The sequence below is a fragment of the Varroa destructor genome, unplaced genomic scaffold (assembly GCF_002443255.2).
Source record: "Varroa destructor unplaced genomic scaffold, Vdes_3.0 BEIS01000006.1, whole genome shotgun sequence".
In the NCBI taxonomy this organism is placed as follows: Eukaryota; Metazoa; Arthropoda; class Arachnida; order Mesostigmata; family Varroidae; genus Varroa; species Varroa destructor.
In genome coordinates, this window is record NW_019211459.1 from 7429668 (window position 1) to 7445788 (window position 16121).

The following is a 16121-nucleotide window of genomic DNA, read 5'->3' on the forward strand; positions in this document are numbered from 1 at the left end:
ACTAAAGTAATAAAAACTACATCAAACGCTTTTCCTAAGTATTAACTTGCAATTCGTATTAAATAAAACCTGCCGGGTCATCTGCCGACGCCATATAGTGAGAGATCTTGAGTAAGTCTGTCTACGTACAGCAACATAAAACGTTTAAGACAATATAAGACATAAGGTTAATGCTTTGGATAGATTTAACTTTCGCTAGGTGAGCGTGGTTATATGGTCCAGTTGATACTTGTTTGTTGTTGTGAGAACAGATAGGTACAACGGTTTGGCAAGCTTGTCATAACCTTTATATTAGATTTGCTGAGTAGTATTTGGTAAGAAAGGCTTATTCATAAGATATTTGGTGCTAACATTAAATTTTTTGTTTATAATAACGTCGTTATAATAAGAAATAACGTCGATCGAGTTTTGTTTTAATCAATGAAGCACCAATAATCAAAGCACTTTCTTTCCACTGTCTTTAGGAAAAGGTTTTAAACAATCATTCATGACTATGTCAATTTTTTAGCAGTGTTTAGCAGTTAATATCTAAAAATGTTTCTCATAACCATCTTATTTTTCATAATCGATTTCCGTGGGTAACACGTAATTCATACGCCTATTATAATTACCACCAAAATACATGCCGTGCTCTTACGCAGTAGGCCCATTTCTGCTTGGTTTCTGCTAGGTTTTTCTGTAGCCACCATCATCTAGCTAATTCTTTAACGTCATTTCGTTTTACTCCTCATGGCCAGCACCAATATTACAATGCTTTGTTAATGCTTCACTATTGCACTACAGCTATTCAATTCCGATGTTACTTGCGAACATTTCAGGACAAACCTATACTGTTACAATTGCAGACCTCCATAGTCCAAAACGATTCCATTCAGCAAGCGCTTTGTATCTTTTTTTCTTTGCACTTTTCTACCTTCGGTTCTCTTAGAGTTATTTCATCCAGTCGTTAATCATAATGATGCCGTACTAAGCAGCCTTTGTAAATCGTGACTTTATATTTTATTCAAAGGTCTACTTTGTAATGCTCACTAGTTTTAGATCGTAGAGACTTAGTAAAAACTTCTGATATTCCCGCATGCTAAGTGTTTGTTATTTGCCATTCTTATGGTGTTTATTAAAATCACATTGCTCTTTGAATTGTTTGTACTTTAAACATAGACATTTCTGTTATACTAATTTAGATAATTATTTCTCTTAGTTACCTGTGCTAGATATTAGTTAGTAACGTTGTAACGCATGCTATCGAATAAATTTAATATAAAAAATTGCGTTCCGTCCGGTTGAGCATCAACTAGGAACTAGAATAGAACAAAAATCACCTCATTTTAAAATTCCACGTTCTCTTAGTACCATTGCTTGTCCAAAGGAATAAATGTTTATCGGACATTGAGCTCAAAAAAAGCTCCTGGAGCGGGCTGATGAGGTCCTCCTAATAGGAAACTCGATTGATGTTGCGGTCTACTTGCTTCATCTCGTCGACATCTTGTAATCTCCGGTTTTCTGCGCCAGAAGGTATCGTCTACGGATTGACTACAACTACTGCTTTGCCCGCTGTGCCCAGGATGCCTTTAGGCTACGGAATTGTTCAAAGTGTCCTGGAAGAAGACATATGCGATCTATCGCAACGAATGTGTGGAAAAACAACAGATTATTCTCATGAGAGAGACTAAGCATCAGCCACAAAATGGCTTGGCCATTGCAGGTTTGTATCGTGTCCCATTGCCTCATCACTGCTCATCGACCTGTCGATGGGTCGTATGCTTGTTTAACTTGAATGCTTTCGCCTTGATGTTCCGAGTTTTACGTCCGGTATCGCCGCTAGGCATTCCATCAAACGAGTTCCTACCACGAGACGAACCGTGTATTTGTGTCCGCGTTCGAAGTCAGGCCACAATGTCCCGTAAGAACGCCCTCACTTAGTGACACCGTACAGAAACGCTACTTTATAAAGGTGAATAGCTGTCAACTAAGAGCTAGAATAATAATTACGTTCCACTAGACATGGCTCACTTTCAGCAACTAACTTGCATATATTAAGGAGTAAGGTAAAAAAAAAAATGTTTTTCTAGTAGTAGCTTACCGCTAGTACTCAAATATAATAACCTAATGAAAATGTGGTGTAGCATTAATATTTCAAATAGTACCGTAAAGGTGCTCTTTGCACTCTGCGCCCGTATGCTCTGTAAAGAATGGTCCGTTACTTGGTATGATAATGTCACATGTACATGAAGCTTTCGACAGGAATGCAAAGGTTCCTGTCTTTTTACAATACTGATTATGCTTTCGTTCTTCTAAGGTAATTTCAAGAACTAATTTCTGTATAAACTTTAGGTTCTGTCGTGATAACCGGTATATATTAGTGCTTTGCTAAATATTTAACTTTCTGCGATTCCCTCGAAGTCGCCCGGCCATAAGAGGCCTCTGTAGCTCGGGTTCTATAGGCTTAGGCCATTTTCCTGAGCCCGTCCTGTCCGTTTGTAAGAAAATGTCATCTTCTATGAAGTCATGTCAACCAACATTGGATTTTTTCAAAGGAGTAGAGAATATTCTGAAACACAGTACAGTAGAACTGTGCTTTTTGGGTTAGAATTAAAAGTTTCATGAAAATCAATAAATACTGCATAAAATAAAGAACTTCTTCTTCAAGAGTTGTGTTAGTTGACCTCACACAGTGTGATAGAGTCTCCTTGAGTCAGGTGTCCCTGTCTATATATCTTCAGAGTACCTGGTGAAAACAAAGCAATTCGAGTGCAACTTAACTGGAACAGTTTGCGATGCTCCTGCATTTCCGTTTATGATAAGAAAGTTTAGATATTAAGATAAGAAAGCTGGAATTTCATACGTTCTGAGCTAAATGTTCGTTGTCACTGTACCACCACGAAGACGAGTGGTGTTGTGGACTTGGTTAAATTAAAGCCTGCCACGCAGAAACCCGCCGGTTGGATTGAGAAGCGTATTGCATGCGCGAAATCGCTACAATAAATATTCATGTTGGGGTTGGGGTTCAGTAAACAAAGCTCTGCAGAATCCGGTACGGTCATGCCATAGTATGGACGTCTAGGGAGATGCTTATGTCATCTAACAGCCACAAATTACAGCTAGTCCTAGCTGCACCGTTAGCCTCACTTGAATATGTAGATTAACATGTCTGATCTCCCCGAGCAAGTTGTAGCCCCTGACTTATAACACGCATGGGAATATGTTCATATATCGTTAATGCTTGTGCATGTTCTATCTCAACGAATATGGTGTTGACTAACGAGAAATACATTAAATGTTTGTGGTGTCGCCGCCGCTGTTAGAGCATGAAGTTCCAAAATTCGACGTCTAGAAAGACCGAAAGCCGTCGTGGACCGTTGTCTCGACTTCGCTTAGTTCAGTTATCCGCCGTTACCTTTGCTCCTACAACTGACGCCTTTTAAACATAACGGAATCATCCGCGAAGCATCAGCGGTCTCTCTGATAATCGCCGCTAGCGGAAAAATAATATCGACATCAAGCCGACCGTTACCAAACCATAACAAGAACGTCTAAACCGACTTCTTCGTTGAGGGTAAGCAGAGACAGCACGAGCACAAACGGCAGCACCGCTAGCAATATTTTTTAAGAAGGTGTCTTGTCTACCTGACTAAAGACCTGGTTCTATAAAACTTGGCAAAAAGAAGTATATCGCGCATGCAACTCCTGGTTTAGACGACTGGCTGGAAGGTTTAGCCGCAAAACCGGGCACCCGCATATTTACGACTAGCTCCGCACAAAGAAGGATGCTGCGCGAAAAAGAACACTTATAGAACGTAGGAATCAAGCTGAAACAGACTCTTAAGCAGAAATTTCTCTGATATCTGGTGGATAATAGTCATGTTATAATAATTGCCAGTTACCACCAACTGACGGTGGTTTTGCTAGTTTTGGAGCAGGCTAAGGGCCCGGCGCCCGGCCCATTGGTCGCTAAAAGTAATTTGATTTCTTTCATAAAATCTGAGAATTCTATCTCCACTTGATTCTTTTTGACGAAAGCGAGAAGCAACGAGAATAGTCTTTATCGCGCTGGCTGACAGTGAAGCATGGTTAGCGAAACCGGAGGTCTGCGAAGATGAAACTCTGGTTGGAGCCAGTAACGTTATCCAAAAATGGCGAGGTCAGCAAGTGTCGAGTCGTGTACAGTCGTTTACTAGCAGTTCGAGTCTACAGTGGAGGCTACTCGTTGTTCCACTCGTAGGAGCCGCTCCAAGAAAGCTGTAGATACGAGCGTGGTCCGAAGCCGCAATGCCCGAAGTATGAAGACGACAGAACTAATGCCTAGAAGTAATGCCTAAAGCAGCAGCGGCGGCAGTAACGGGAGCACCAGCGAACGGAGAGCCACACGACACGATTTATGATATCAAAGCAACCCTTCATCGCCTGCCGCTGCTGTTAACAAAAAATGAGTCTGAAAAGTACAATAATATTATCTGTGGGACTTGCGCGAGTTCTGAGGGAGAAGGACGAAAAAAAGAAAGCTTGGGCAGGCTGAGGAAAGCCTATTGCGTCAGTACAATTACACCATAAAGTTGTGAACAACGGCCAACAACCGCTTTACGGACGTTTTTTGCCAGACTGTACTTGTTGTGTGCGCGACAAGACTGCTTCTGTCACTGCTGTGCTGCCAAAGTGTGCAAGCGCACACGTCGCTTGGCACAGTAACGATGCAGGTCTGACCTGGTCTCTTCTGGCATCTCATGCAGTTTGAGACGCGTGTAGACGCGAGGAACCGGCACATTTTCGCTAATGTTATTGTGGTTCTTCAGCCAAGGAAGATGATAGGCGACCGGCAGACATAAACAGCAACCTGGGATAGGGTAGACAAGCATAAGCAAAGCAAGGACTAAAAGGCCAAAAAAAGCTGTAGGGAAAATCTCGGCATGGACGAACGCCGCGAGGTCGCTTCCTACCCTGCCGAACAATAGGGATGGATTTTGCCGGTGAGGAAATCAACCCTCGATGTGCTCGACTTTGGCCGTGGCTGCGTTTGGTTGACTGAGCGGTATCGGGTGAGCCTACCAGCGGGGTGAACCAAATCAGTGCGGGTGAGCAGCGTTATAAGCGCCGAGCGACTGATGAATAGACGATGTAACAGAACCAGTGAGCGCGGCTGGGGTCCGGCGACCCACTTCGGTCCACACACTTGTTTTTCTTCTTCTGACTGACAGAAGAATGGACAGGTAGATGCGAGGCATCGAAGTGGCAGCGTAGTGAGGGCATGTCGGACCTGTCAGCGGCGCTCACCGGCGGAGCTGGTTGAGCGCCAATGCCTTCGACAAGGGTCAAGTCGACCCAGTATCTAGCATGGCAGAAAAGAGAAAAACTAGGCGAAGCAACACAACTTGCCAGTCGATCTGCCGTCGAGCCACTAAATACCGAATCGACGTGCTTGGCAAATACCCGTGCGCTTTTGGCATTTCGCTACTGGTGGGGCACTTCTGCGCCGAGCGAGGTGTCGAACGTCGCATACCAGAAAGTCGCCGTCAGCCCATGCCATGACCGAGCCCTCCTCGCCTGCTCGGCAACATTTTTTGTTCAGCGACAACTGCCGCCGCCACGCTTCTTATTTTGTTGCTTTGGTTGCGTCCTTTCCTTAGCTTTCGACGTTTCTCACTCGTTCTCCTTTCGGGTGGCGCCGAACCGGTCGCAAAACCGGACAAGACGCTGCGTTAGCCTCTGAAGAAAGAGGGCTGCTGTCGTTCGTTGGTACTGGCGGGTCTTCTAGTGAACGCTGGCGCTGAAGCAGAAATAGAAAGACATTGGCCGTTGCAGCCAAATGTTGCTGCTGCTGCCGCTGCCGCCGTCAAAGACCACCGAAATCAGCGAATCTGCTGCTCCGCAGTTGTTTGCTGATGGACCACAGTTTCAATACAGACGTCGCCAACGGCAGGCGGCTTTTGTGTTAACCCAATATAGAAGCAAAGAAAACAAAACAACTATTTTGGTGGGGGACCTCAACCGGGGGCAGGCGCTCAAATCTAATCGAGGGGAAGAATAGAAGTATTATCGTGCTAGGGACGCCCGTCAGTGTGTTCGAAAGCGACGGATAATACTAATGATATTGTGATTGTGTAGGTTTGAGTAGGGATTAGGGAGACGTGAGTAACAGGAGAGCTCCAGTGAGCTGTTGCACCTTTGGCTGAACATGGATTTTTGAGGGACTTTACGTTTAGGATTCTGATCAGCTAATACTACCGCTGTTGCTGCTGCTTCTGCCGCTGCTGCTTCGATCTTGGCCAATCGAACAAACTCCAACGTCAAACGACGGCGAGGATGTTTAGAGTGCTGCAACTCACTCATCAGTTTCGGTGCGTCTAGAAGGATCCTCGAATCAACTCTACCATCAAGATGATATTACAAAAGCATAATAAAGGAGCATTAAGTGCCGAATAGCTCAGAATGTTGTGAAGGAGTGTGATTGTTTTTGTGTGCGAAGCTCGTTTGTGAAAGGAATAAGACGCTCGCTGGAGAAACGAATCCCCAAGAGGGACTGAGCAAGGAATAAACCGCGAAGGCTACAGAACGAAACCTTACGAGAGCAGGAAAGCTCGCACTGCTACGTCAGGATTAGAGATTCATGCTCAGTCTTCAGTTATATTCATCTATGTTTTAGTAGCGGCAAGTGGCTCGCGATTGCGCGGGCTTAGTCCTGCCCGTTGCTCCGTCCGCAGTGCATGATAGGCATTACCATAAGCTGCACGACTGTCCATATGGCTATCGAAGGATTAGAAAAAAAGGACAGTTTAGGAGAAGTAATTGTTATTTCATACTGTGCTAGACTTTGATAGCGTTGGCTAATGAAGCTGCGACGTTTGAATACTACCCGCTATTGCCGCTATCTGTCGCTGGATATTATGCTCACTAATTTTCGCATGTGTGTATAATTATGTGAGCAGGTGTATTGTAAACGGATGATGTAGCTCTACAACATCGTGTGATATGCAAATCTCTATAGGGAATGAGAATGAAGTTGTGAGTAATAGAGGATAATTTTCACCGCTCAATTATAGGAGTAAAGTGTCAGATTTTTTTTTTATAGAGTTTATAGGATAGCGGAAAACATATTACCGTGTACGCCATTTCACTGTAAGTCAACAAATACTCTCTTTAATAAAATTAGACATCATGCTGCCAGAAGATGTGTCCATGTAAGCACTCATCGTTTTCAGGTGCTCTTCAGAGTGATTTGGAACTGGCCGCTTATGTTTACATTGTAATAAAACAAATTGAGACTGTAAGCGTACTATTAAATGGAACTAAATATTGAAAAATTACCATCGATATGCTTGCGTACGTGCCCTGTTGCTCCTTTGTCATGATTAACATATAGTAAATTATATTATTTAACATTTAGATGCGACGATTTTAATGCATGAGTACGGCTGTTTCATTAGCTCAACAACTGTCAATGCCAAATTGATTTTGCTAGGACTTAGCTGGCCGCACTAAATTCAGATTTTGTTATGCAATTGTTATATCTCTGTTCGATATCATGTCGGTCGTCCGTCACATAAGACGGGACACCCACGGCAGATTTCTGGCAAAGCCGAAAATCGCCTGTCCCTCAAATCATCATACGACCGCCCCAGCGAGAGACAGCTCAGCAGATGTTGTGTACTGTTCCTCGCAGCTACAGATGTAGCTTGACAGTATAGTTTAACAAAAGTTAGCAAAATCAAGTAAAAATCCCAATCAGATACATTATTCATAAGGGCTTGAACACATAAATATGAGGATAAACATAAACATAATTTCAGTAGCTGTGTTAATGCCGTGTTGTGAGCTGATACAAGGGCAACAAATCAATGATTCGCCCAGAGCGATTCATGTGACTCCCTTCCGTAAGAGGCCACATAACGGGAGAACAATAATATCTTTAGCGCACCAATGGAAATTTCGAGCGAAGGACATATGGTACAAGTGTTCATAATTATGCAAATGAGAGAATCCTGAACTTGCCCCTTAGCCGAAACAGCCCATGCTCCATCAGCCTGTTCTATTCTGCGCTAGATCAAAAAATGATGTTAAAAAGTATTACATAATCGTGAAGTGCTAACTTTTATAGCAGAGAAGACGATATCACGTAACAACGCCGATATGTAGCAGGTCGGACCCGTATAGCTTACCGTTGATGTGACATATAGGGAATCTTTTTTTTGAAAGTCCATGCGGTAGTGTGGCACCTAACTTGTCCACTTGTCCACTAGTACGAACAAAGTACGTTTGGTGTTTGACAAAAGACCAAACATGCGCTAGTAAGCATGGGGTAACTATATTGGGGAAAAATAAGTGAACTAATAAATCCGATCAGCTTCAAGGATAGTAAGGGCGACAACTCCTAACAGACGACGTTAAGCAGATTCTATGCTCCATAAAGCCTTTGTAATAATTTGCTTGAGCCCACATCTTTGTTCGAAAATAAACTGGCGGGGATGTGCCCCTATTCAAAACTATCGCATAACTAGGTTTGACTAACAATCTGGAATAGCTAATGACCGGATCCCTAACGAACTAGGCTAATTTTAAAGTATAGATTCATCTAATTGTCTTCCGTAAGGGATTTCTAACGAAAATGCTTCGAAGGACCCTGAAAGCTTTACTTTCAATTAGTCCGTAACACAGTATGGACAAGGTGGATCCTATTGAAGCTCCGGCTAATTATAAATCGACAATTATTGTGATTTTATTAGTTCAGAATTTCCATACAATCTAATGTATCTGCTCTTCGCTTTCAAGCAGACCAGTATGTGAACCGACTGTAAACTTATGTCACTCCATGAGCGTCCCGCCAGATCCACTTATCCAAAGCCGCCTACAGTTTCTAGACAACATTTTGTATTGTTTGTTGTAACAATTTGTATTGTAAGATATATTCATCTTGCCCTGCTGAACCTTTATAGCAAGTACTAGAAAATAGTTTTTTGTCGATAATGTCAAGTATTGACTATTATTTAACCATGTTTCACGCTTTTGTAACCTTTTACTTATCAGTCTGTTATGAATTCGAGGTAATAGTTTAACAATGCTTCCGACACTCTTCCCGTACCGAGGGGTACAGGATAGGAAAATGAAAAAAAGGTCTGTTGTCAAAGAGGAGCGATCACGATAAGGGGTTTCCTCTGTCTTGCCAAACCGTAAATTAATCTTAAGCAGTTTATTATACGTTAGAATTTTTCGTGAAACAAAGACAGTTCACATTTACGAAAAATATTACTACCCATGTATATGGGTCTTCTACACGCATTTGACCACCCAGCCATCGGTTCCACCACCATAGGTTAAATCTCTCGCTGTTGAAGTCAGGGAGAAAGGCGGGAAGGTGAAAATAAAGAAATGCACGCAGAATTGCAAAAATACGGAAAGATAGACAGCAAAGTGCCGCTTGACGTCAAACCACCGAAAAAAAATGTACACGCCTTTTGCATTACAACTATCAACGTTCTGCTGCCGATGCCAAATATTGTGGCCGGTACCGTAGCTATCGTCGAAGTTACGCTAGTCAGCCAGTTTATACGGCATTTTCGAACTTGTTGTACTCTGACGTTGGCTGGCACTGCAGGACGTTCACTGATACTGGCCCATCATTTGACGCTGGCGGTGGATGAATGAGCAGCACCAGCGGCTTCCCTCGACTTTTCATCTTTGCCCGTCGCTGTTACTGCTGCCTCGGAACTAGTGCTGCTCCTGCAGCGGTCATACGTTCATCTTTCTTTACAAAAGCGTCGCTCGCTTTCATTAGTTTAATACTGTCGATCGACAACGTCAAAGCAGCAGCAGCAACAACAGTGGCAGTAGCCGCGGTTCAAAACCCTCCCTCGGCTTGACTCAGTTTTGCCACGATGAAATCGACCGATCGCTGTGCCAACGAGCGGCAAGTAGCGAAGAGTCCCGCCACTTGCCTCTGCCGTCAGCATCGAGGTTATAGTCGTTGTCGATATCGGTCTAAGAAAGTAGTCGACAACCAGCGTAATTCGAACGAAACGTCGAAGAGACGCTAAGAAAACGTCGATGCGGAGAATGCTATGGCTGAAGGCGTTGGAGAAGAAAAAAAGAAAGGACGAGAAGGAGGAGTTAAACCCCCGGGAAGATCGACGGCGAAAGAAGAGCTGGTGGCCGCAGCAGCGGCAGCTAACTGTATCGTAGCAAGGCAATTGATTAGCGGAACCCCAATATGACCGCCACCCGCCTAACGAACGAAAGTCGCTGTTGTTTTGACTCGACGCTGAACAACCGTTCGAACGTATAGATGGACATGCTTGGCAAAAGCTGAACGACGCTTCTACTGCAACGACTGGCACCGAGGCCGAAGCCTGCACGCCGCTGGCTTCCCTTCCTCGAAGCTTCGCTGTATTACGCGTCGCCAAATAATTGCTAGAGCTTGGTTACCAGTTTTTGGTTATTGCTGTTCATTTGCTTTTCTTACGCATGGAAAAGCAACAGAAACAGAAATTTTCAGCTATCAAAAGCTTCATCCTTGATGGCTGCGAAGCAATCGTTTTGGCAATTCGGTGATACTCGATACGTACAAAGTCGACTCAGCTGCAAATAACTTGCACGTCGGGCTGTTGCCTGGTCGATGCTTGTCACAGGCACCGCTTTTTTCGTGTTGATAGATGAGGTATTCTATTATATCGTGCTGCACTACTGATAGCAAAAATAAGTATAAGATTCAACCTGATCGCCCCTCAAGCCACTCCAATAAAACGAATGGTCGACGGTCGGAAATGGATGAATGTGCAATCATTGTTTGCCGACTTGTCCCTTACTTGGCAAAACATAGGCTCATCGTTATTTCGTTTGTTTTTAACGACATTCAATTTTCGTATGGAGGAAGCTTCGGTTAATATATCAGCCCTAAACATATCCTGCTATGTCTTGCTATGTAAATGGATTTATTCTCATTAGTAGATAGATGCAGGGTCGGAAAAGCGAAAGCTCAAGATAGTGTTATATCGTGAGGACGAAGATTGGGACATTCAGGCCTTTCGTATATTGAATATTGAAGTTTCGAAAGTCGATTTAGGCATTTCGGTGAATATTTTAGCCCTTTTGTAGGAGCGCGTAGTTAGCCAATGAGTAATTTAGAAAGTGGCTCAGTCGGAGTGTTGCATGCACTCGGAAAAACTATGCTCTGGGCATTAGATCGATATGTACATGTTGGGTGATTGACTAACGCTGGCTGGTTGTAATGTTTTTTGTGTAGTTACCATAAATAGCTCAGTATTGAACGTATTGGAATCTGACTGAGTTTTTAAGGTGTACTAATATAGTTTTAGTATAGAAAACGTGACTGAAGCCATTTTGCTTGCATTCTTTTGTTTTCCTTTACTAAGAGGTTAGCTAATTAAATAGATTTTTTTTTTCATGTTTCTCTGGTTTATGGTAACTCGCGTGCCATTTTTTTCCCGTTCTTGTGTGATCGTTGGCGATTGGACACTTTTTGAGGCGTGGTGTTACTCCCATTACTTCATTGAACTATGCCTTGCAAAATTTGGATGTGCAACGTAAGTTGTGCCTCTGCAGTCACGGATCACGCGTCTCTTGGGGTCACGCATACATGAAACTTTATTCCACTATAGTAACAAACTGCCGAAATGAGTCGGGTTGAATGAGTTGTGAACATTTGTACCCTCAATCAAAGGAGGAGGTAGAAGCACAGTCTTTTATCGATAACTTTTATAAGTCGTATCATATAATTTGTTTGATATAAATGAGATAAATAAAAAATCTACATCATATAAATGAGACATGTAATAATCTTAGCCGGTTGATTAAGTGACGTTTTAAACACAACTACTTTGCGGACTCTATTTTCTCTAAATAAATAAAAAGTCTAACCGCTGAGATATCCTCCATAGTCACAACAAGATTTCTTCCATTTTTGGCTAGGTGTCAGCACGAATTTACTGTTGAGTGATAACACGGATTCCTTGACGAATCCTGTTAAGCATCACCGACGTTAGAGACAAAAATTAAATGTGTTGAGCCTGTATTCAGGACAAGTACATCATTGTACCTATATATGCGAACCTTTATTTCGTAGAGAGTGATACATACCTATACATTTGAGATTTAATTTCTATCAAGCTTATCTCTTTTAGTCCCGAGTAGTGATATACAATAAAGCCAAAACCAAATGAGCTACGTTTATATACCGCCCACATAAAATAACACATTAAACACACAGCCTTTCTATGAAAATGTTATGTACAGTAGAACAATATAATAAAAATACCACTCGTTGTCGTAAAACAAAGGAAATATTCATACAGTCATAAATAAGAAGTGGCCATAGCGAGTTTGAAGCAAAGGTAAGCCTAAGCAAGGCTTTGTTCATTAACACAATTCCTTGTTTGCGTCCATCGTAAGTTGTTCGCTTTCCCTCAGATTCACGAAAAAGGAACAATAAAAAGTCCTTCATCGTTGTCGGTCGCCAGAGACAAACAAAAATTGTTCTCACCATTTGATTGGCTCAAGTAAAGCTCCGACTGCATATATACGCAATCCCGGGTAGTAAATCCTTTCTCTTCTCCAGTTGCAACCCTTCAGGGTTTCTCGCGCCTTCTTCATAGTTGCGCAAACACACGAGCCAGCAGCTGCTGTTGCGACCTGGGGGTCCGCTATATTTAATATTAATATCCTGGGAGAATGAATAATAGTAAACATACATATATAATTGCTGTCTGTACGTAGAGCCTTGCTCAAAAGATTATCGATGTATATCGATTAGTAATACTACTGTCAATGCAGACGGAGCTCGGTTGCCTATCCGGTCAAAGGCCAACAACCGACTTTTAGCAGCCACCAGTTAAATGCGATTTTCTTCCAAACTCGATCCACGCGTACGGTTCATGTGGATGTTTGATACTTGTATAGATCCAATTCTCTTAGGGTAATAACTATAGCACCACTTTATATCTTAGTGTACAGTTTATACTGTAAGGCGCTACGATTTGCTGTGAATTAATTCTTTACGTGTTATATGCATACGTAATGTAGTCTTTCATTTTAATGTTTCGGTATTTTGCCGCTATTATTATGATTATGATTCTATAAATTACATTCAGTTCATTCAAAATTGCCCGCCATGAATTCTAATTCGACGTATTAACTTCACCTTATGGAGCGCTACGTTCACGGAGACCACAGTACCCAAATCTATCAGCCGGTCTGTTGGCTTCGCCTTTAGGGCCTTTTTAAGAGGCGTTTAGGTCGCTAGGTTAACCTAATTAGCTTTTTTATCGCTACAGAAGACCGTTATACCTTACCTCCTTACATATTCTGCGTCTTTTGTTCAAGCTGCAGGTGTAGCTAATTGATCCATAAATCTAGTCAGTTGTTATAACATCGAATAGAAAAAATAACCGAGCTCACCCGTTTGTTTTGGCGTATAAGGGATTACTGCATACGTCTTCACTTGGACCGACAGAAAATTTCGGCTCAGCTCTGATCAGCCTGAATCGATCAGGAAGCCAGTTGAAAAAAGTCAGACTTACCAAAAAACCTTGCCTAAATCGTATCTGTACTACAAAACTAAGTTAGTTTGGTGTGCATTGAAGATTTGGGATGTATACACATGTATACCTGCAGTACAATAAGAACTAGTCACAGTTAATTTCACAGAATAATATGAAGCCTAACTGAAAAAAAAGAATGAATGAACATAAATGTTACTCTGCATTTTGAGCGACACATCGTCACACTTCTAAATTTTCCAGTTTATGAGCTGCATATAAGTTTGGGTAGGTGTCCGGGGGCGCAATGTAAAAGGGGTTAATTAGAAAATTAAAAATAAGTTGAGCTGATAATAAACTAAACTATGATAGGTAAGCTAGCGTGCATAACGTATTGGTTAAGAAGTTTACTTGGAATGAATTTTTAAACAAAATTAACTTCACTTAATTAGGTAAATACCTGTTTGCTATTGCATTTGCACTTTCTAAATAAACTTGTGCTGCAGTTGTATTGTAAGCCATGTAGAACAAATGTTAATTAGCACACAGAAAAAAAATTAATGTACTTGCAAAGCATACTTATAAAAGGTGTAGATCAAAATAGTTCCAGCATGCTGTACCTATAAGACAGATGCAATAAAGTCAACATTTGATTTCAAAAAAATTATTACTCAACCGTACATGAGAAGATGTCCATATCCTTTATTATTAATATGTCATCGAAATACCTTGACCTGTCCGAGCAGCTATACCAGACCGGTAGTACAAGCTAATTTTTTAACGTTACAAAATAAGTTCCATACGGGAGCCGAATGTTCGAACTTATGCTTAACGACGCTCATCTCATGTTTCAGCAAACAAGGAAACTTTAAACGCATAGAAAACCTTAATCAATACTTGATTACATGATCCCATTATACTCACAGACATTTTTAGTGGTGCGTTTACTTTCTTTAATTTGACTCCCCGTTTTTTGCAATATACTCAGGGATCGGTAGAGGTGGGTGGTGAGATGGGCCGGCAAGCAGGTCGAACCGCCGGGGAACCCGGGCCTCCACTGGCGCCTCTGGGAACTTTGGGGGCTTCGCCGGCCCTTACCTCATCTCAAGTTCCCCTAGCGCAAAATGCCCAGCAGCAAACCCTAACAACAACAACGTCAACATCAACCACTAACAACAGCAATGCGCCACCTAGTTATCCTCGGCCGTACGAAGGCCTACCAGCGAAGTTTGTCCAGTCAATGAAGACACTATTCGATATTCTCGATGAAAAGGGTAAGTTACGTAAACACTTGCACTGGTTAGTTGTCCATCGCCGTATGGCGCCTATGAATGCTTCATACTAAAGTTGTAACGGTCACTAAAATTTAATACTTTTATTTATAACACCTGGCCAAAAGCTCTCCAAAACATGATTTCATAAGCGTTTAACATATGTCTATACCAATTTCAAATTTTTTTCCAAAAAACTATAACCCTTCGACCTTGGATCAATATACACCCAACAGAAAGACACATATGTTGTTTATTTCGTCATCGAAATTGTATTAAATCAAGTACCGATGCAGGATCACCACGAGCAGAAGAAAATATGCGAATCCACTGAGGGTACTTCTTCAATAAACAGCTAACGCTCCATACTACCATGACTATTTTTAAAAGGCAAGATCCAACGTCCGTAAACGGATTTAGTCTTCTAGATAAAAATATAGTGCATGCATCAGTTACCAAGCCAAAAAAGCTACTATGCTACAGTAAAATATTTGCATATAGTGTATAAATAAAAATATGGAAAGTATCACAGATCTCAAAAAATTCTTGGTTTTCAAAGTAATCCACAGCTGTTCCATACATAAGACGTAGCACCGTTTTTGTCGCATACGGTATGTCACAAATGCTTGTAAAATCGTTATCTCTTCTACATAAAAACACGCACGTGACTGCTACGCATTCGTTTGCAGATAAGCTGGCTCGGTGTCCGAACGATGAAAACTCTGTCAGAGTAACTAAACATTACTTTTATCTACTTCCCGCCTTTTTTGCTTGATGCCAATAGCCCGAGAGGGCCATACGCGTAGGTCAAGTTCCAAAAATAAATTTGCTTCTAAATAGTAAAAGATACCGTCGTCTGTTAAAGTACGAACGTTGCCACTCCGGACACTTTACGTCTCCGCTACAGCTCCGATTGACAGAATCGGAGCATTTACACCCGGTTCGGGCGGTCGGCGGTAGCGCGTCAAAGAAAAGGACAGCTACGTCAAGACGCGCGTCGGGCAAGCGTCGATAGCAGCACAGTAGCGGCAGGAGCAGCCAATATAGTTTCTTAAATATCGGGGTCACAGCACCTTTAGCAGCGTCACGTGCTACAGCGCAACAACGTCTTTTCGTCGTTGCTGATAGTCCTGTTCCACTGACTTTGATCCCAAAAATTTACGATTCACATTTCGGCTATGTAAATTAAGTAGACAAAAAATGACAGGCCGACTTAATATGAAGTAGTTCTTTATCGATTTTTACGACGCAGACTGCTAGATTGGTGTTCTATCAGTGTGTATCCAAGCATAATACCGCTTATCTTACTTTCTTCAACACTAGGAGCTTGTCCAAGCCGTGAAGCGTCCGTTGCCTCATGTATGGGGCATCATAT

General features: G+C 42.1%; 2 protein-coding genes across 9 annotated transcripts in view; one reads left to right on the forward strand and one right to left on the reverse strand.

Annotated features, from left to right (window-relative positions):
* The window catches only part of LOC111253484 (rhomboid-related protein 2-like), a 43378-nt gene that overhangs the window by 22916 nt on the left and 4341 nt on the right, over positions 1-16121 (reverse strand). The gene's annotated exons all lie outside the window — the stretch shown is intronic.
* LOC111253203 (uncharacterized) overlaps positions 218-16121 on the forward strand; it is a 26958-nt gene continuing 11054 nt past the window's right edge. For 2 of the 8 annotated variants that reach the window (XM_022812299.2, XM_086992907.1), the window contains exons 1-2: positions 5670-6993; positions 14464-14749. In XM_022812299.2, coding sequence (XP_022668034.1) covers positions 6961-6993; positions 14464-14749 — 319 coding nt within the window. In that variant the 5' untranslated portion in view covers positions 5670-6960. Of the gene's footprint in view, positions 1952-2001; positions 3554-5668; positions 6994-14463; positions 14750-16121 lie in introns of those variants that run through there. The other 6 variants (XM_086992908.1, XM_086992909.1, XM_086992910.1 and 3 more) reach the window with 6 other exon arrangements.